The sequence below is a fragment of the Ruditapes philippinarum genome, unplaced genomic scaffold (genome assembly GCF_026571515.1).
Source record: "Ruditapes philippinarum isolate M1 unplaced genomic scaffold, ASM2657151v2 ctg13940_1_1_1_1, whole genome shotgun sequence".
Classification (NCBI taxonomy): domain Eukaryota; kingdom Metazoa; phylum Mollusca; class Bivalvia; order Venerida; family Veneridae; genus Ruditapes; species Ruditapes philippinarum.
In genome coordinates, this window is record NW_026858540.1 from 1 (window position 1) to 5,002 (window position 5,002).

At 34.8% G+C, this 5,002-nt stretch overlaps 1 protein-coding gene across 1 annotated transcript; it reads right to left on the minus strand.

Annotated features, from left to right (window-relative positions):
* Positions 1 to 4,352: 4,352 nt before the first annotated feature.
* On the minus strand, positions 4,353 to 4,687 carry LOC132753544 (E3 ubiquitin-protein ligase TRIM33-like; the record flags this gene model as incomplete). Its single annotated transcript, XM_060744021.1, has 1 exon — positions 4,353 to 4,687. A coding segment is annotated over exon 1 (335 nt), but the record flags the coding sequence as incomplete, so codon positions are not given.
* Between the last annotated feature and the right edge of the window lie 315 nt (positions 4,688 to 5,002).

Below are 5,002 nucleotides of genomic sequence, written 5' to 3' on the forward strand. Positions count from 1 at the left end.
ACCCGTTTTTAACAAAGATCCGCCATTTTGTCGATCTCATTCATACAGACTGGAAATTTCCACACCCGATTTACGCCATTTGGAAGCGTAATCTAGTAAAAATACACGTACCTGATCTTAAGAATAATCTCAGCTAAGTTTTTCTTAAGTCATTTTCAGAATACGACTTAATCTTAAGATAAAAAAATTTCTTAGCTAAGATTTTTTTTTCAACTTATGTTTTAACTTAAGAAATAACTTAAGATCAGTTGTGAATACGGCCCCTGATTTTAAAAAATATGGAATTTATTGCAAGCGCAGCGTAGCGGAGCGCAGCAATAAGTTCTATATTTTTTAAAATATGAACTATAACTGGCTTACCGTTTGACCCACTTTCGTGGAATAAGTCACGTACGAAGTGTCGGTACTGCGTTTGATGCAATACGAGTCCCGCCCTTACTAGTATAGATTGACAGGCCAACACATGGTCAGAGTGCTACAAAGCCTTGCGGTTATATGTATTTTGCATCATTAGTCATCATGGAACAATCCTGCGATCAGATTGTGTTTGACATAATGAATGTAGCAAGAATAATATTTTTTGAACCATTTCATGTGGTCACGGTTGCTTGGATTGATACGCAGGGTTTTATATGCAGACACAAGCAACAAAAGACAATAGCTCAGGTAAATATTTTATAAAAAATTATTCTCGAATTCTCGCAATATCTAACTTCATCATTATCTGAATGAAAATACAAATTGTAACATGACCAGCGCGCAGCTTTTCCACGCCCAACTAGTATCGAATCTCAAAATAGATGACATAAATTATTCGAACATAACATGGTTTATCTGCCTTAAATGCCGTTGTAATCATTGAAAATCATATTTAAGTGATTTCTTTGATATTTTCATTTTGCAGGCCGATTTGAAAAGCTTTTGTCATCTGATGAAACAGAAATACAGTGCCCAATAAAACAACGAAAAACAACAACTGGACAGTGCACGGCTGGAGGGAGTTGGCTGAAAACCGCAACCTACAACCAGAGACTAAGCAAGAGCCTGGTTATCCTATTCCCTTTTTTAAAAACAGAGCAGTTCTGTTCATGTGCAAAAAATGGATTTTTGGTCGCAACAATTCACCTGTGAAATTGAAAGGAAAAATGGAGAATTCTATCCTCCAACAACTTTACTAAACATTGCTGCAAAGTTAAAAGGGTATCTTCGAAATAAAAAATCCATGCACGTGAACTTTGTTAAAACTGAAGATTCTTTTTTTAACTTCGCAGAATATTGGATCCACGCATGCGCGAGTTGTCTATAACGAGGGTATATGGGTCGAAGTCAACTGTTAAAAAAGTGGAGTTTTAACAAAATGTGGAAAAAAAAGTTTGTCATGTAATTATGAAAAATGGATATTCTGTATGTTTTTTTAAGATATGTGTTAGTTTCGAACTTTGAGATTTCTCAAATTGAATTACTCCATGTCTATGATTTTCAGTGATCAGCCACAAACTGTTTTCTAATGTTTGAATTATAACCATGACGGTATAGGGAATGTGCTGTTTCAATAATGTTTGTACATGTAAAAGCTTTGATTTATAAATAACCGTATGAAAAATGCTTTCTTATTTGTTTACTTTATTCGCATGCCACATTCATTGTCTAATTTAAAACTCCGCCCATATTCATAACGTCATATTTGTCAGATATCACGTCAATACCTGTTAAAATAAGTCAACTTATTTTTCACATACACCAGTCCCGGTATAGTGTATGCAATATATTTCAAATAAATTGGAGCATTTGATTGGATAAGAAAGTGGGACAAACGGTAAATAGAGGATATTTGTTTGTTTTGCATGTAAGATTGAAATATAATTTCACTGAGTGAACACCAGATGCAATATTTTCACGAGTGGCGTAGCCACGAGTGAAAATATAATAGCTGGTGTTCACGAATGAAATATATTTCAATCTTATATGTAAAACAAATAAATTTTCTTTTTATTTTATGCTTTTAAGTGATTTTAAGTAATTTTTACAGATTTTTCCGCGTAACGTCGCGCATTCTCCTTTGTGACGTCATTATATCATGACGTCACATCATCAGTTTTGAAATATAGTTCTGTTAAATTTCTCTAATTTTGTTAAATTTTTAACATGATGTATGATGGCATTGACTTTCTTTTCCTAAAGAAGCAAAATTTACGTATGACGGCATTTACTTCTGTTATTCAATTTAGTTACGATTTTCTTTTCATCCGCATTCAGATATAGTCCGGCTACAGTGAAAATTATATTTTATAAATTTCACTAGTGGTTTATCAGAATATAATCATCTGATATATTACAATAAAACACTTGAAAGCATGAAATAAAGCATAATAACATACACTTTCGGTTCTTCTATGTTCAATAGGGGAAAATGCGGGTCGTGTTAGAATATGCCTTTTGGTTGGTGTTACAACACTTTTTGAATCACGTTATTAAGCCTTTTGGTTGGCGTTACAACCACTTTTTGAATCACGTTATTAAGAGGTTAATACACGGCAGGAGAGGGCCGGAAGGTGATAATCGGCCCGCAAAATGAATAATGGACCCAAGGGCTTTAGCCCGAGGGCCATTATTCATTCAGGGCCGATTATCACCTTCCGGCCCTACTCTGACGTGTATTAATGTCTTTAATACACTTGGTAGATCTAATAGTAGCATTTTTAAAAAAGAAAAAAAACAACAACAACAAATAGAAATCTACTTTGAAGTTCTTTGGTTGAAATTCTTGTGTTCTGTACGGAGATGTTTACTGTTTGTATGTTCAAAGAAGCAAGTTTTATTTTCATATTTTTTTCGGATTGAATTTGTCGTATTATTTCTTCAAATTTCAACAGTAACAAAAATGTGTTTGTACTAAATACGATGTGCTGTCAACCTACTTTCACTTTTACAGTTAACTGTTTCATGACGTAAAATATGACGTCATTGTTTCAGTTTGTGCACGTGCACATGTTCTGCGGGCTGATAACTAGTTCTCGGCCCCGGGCCGCAAACTCATAATAGGTCACGTGACACTCATAATCAGTTGAAATCATAGGCAATTTTGTTACTATATATAGTAACAAGTGTATTAATTTGCCTTTTGGTTGGCGTTACAACCACTTTTTGAATCACGTTATTATGCCTTTTGGTTGGCGTTACAACACTTTTTGAATCACGTTATTAAGCCTTTTGGTTGGCGTTACAACCACTTTTTGAATCACGTTATTATGCCTTTTGGTTGGCGTTACAACCACTTTTTGAATCACGTTATTAAGCCTTTTGGTTGGCGTTACAACACTTTTTGAATCACGCTATTATGCCTTTTGGTTGGCGTTACAACACTTTTTGAATCACGTTATTATGCCTTTTGGTTGGCGTTACAACACTTTGTGAATCACATTATTACGCCTTTTGGTTGGTGTTACAACACTAAATGAATCAGAATCACGTAATTACGCCATTTTGGTTCGCGACCGCGTTATTAAGTAGATGATACTTGGTTGTTGTTCGCCATTATGAAATAATGGCCGAATATGTACGCCATTCGATATGTGTTACTACACCTTTTTTGGGTCCAATATTATATTTAACTGTGTTTGGTGCTATTAGGCTTTCATGGTATCTTATATTAAACTAAATGGAAAAACAGTCGTTAAGATTAATCAATCTTTGTGCCCGTTATAATATAAATATGATAGGGACATCTATCCTACTGTTCCAGGCGCCGGTAATCCAGTTACATCTCTGGCGTGGGTTCGATCCCCGGGAGATGCTTTGGTAGTTTAGCGCGGAGGAAGGTAGTCTAATACTGGTCTAGTGCTGGTGTAACTCTCCAGGAACGATGGTTTGGAAACTACCCGCCTATATGACTGAAATACTGTTGGGAAAAGGCGTAAAATCAAACAAACACACTTTGAAACATGAAATATTTCTATGACCAAATTTTCCAGTGAGTATTACAATATTATGCTGTCTATCTCTAAGGTATATAATTTATTTTTTTGACTTTAAAACAAATTTTACAACTACTGTACATGTCTTAAACAGTTACAAAGTAAGTGATTAAAGTCATGCTGGAGTATTTTGATTTTATTCACCAGTCAAGAGTAACCGATACAACCCACACCAGGGGCGGTTCCATGATAACAGGTTAGGGGCGAAAAAATTAAATAAGTACGTACACAATGGTGAAGCAGCACAGGGACATAATTAAAAGGAAAACATTTCCTCAGTTGCTCCATTCCAAACTCTACCTGATGTTTTGTCCATGGTGTATGTAACCAAGTGTTTATTTTAGTTCATACTTTAAAAAAACAAACAGCAATGTATACCTGTGATTGATTGCTACGCATGTTGCACAGAGAACTTCATCATGGTTCTCACAGAATATGTCCAACAGTTTGGCCTTGTGAATCGGACATCTCTCTGTCGGATAAATCGGTAAAGATGTCAGCGTCCGTTTCGTGCGAAATTCAGATTTGTCCAACAATTTGTGTCCCCTCATTGCAGGAAACGCTTTGTGCATGTCTGTACAAGGTATACAGTAATAATCCTGACATTCTACACAATATTTTTCCGCTTCTCGTGTTATATTTTTCCCAGCACAAACACTACATTTAATTTCTATCAACTCATCTGATGCATTTTCACTTCCTTTAGTCGCCATTATGACATTAACATTAGTTAAAGTTGTCTTCTCGTGTTAACAGGCTTTTAAACAAATGTTTAAAACAGTTTTTTATGTTCAACATTTGCATGTATTTTTTTCACGAGTAAAACTTTAAATTTCCGTCTGTCAGATATCTCTTACTTAAATACAAAGGAGAATTTTGTAACAAAAAAACCTTCAAAATCTCTTTACATGTTGGCAATTTGCCCACGCCTTTAGTTAAAAGAGGTAAATTTAGTTTTTGTTCAAACACTTTTATGTGCCGTGGATAATAAATAACTTTTAAGGCTTACTGGATTTGAAAAATCAATA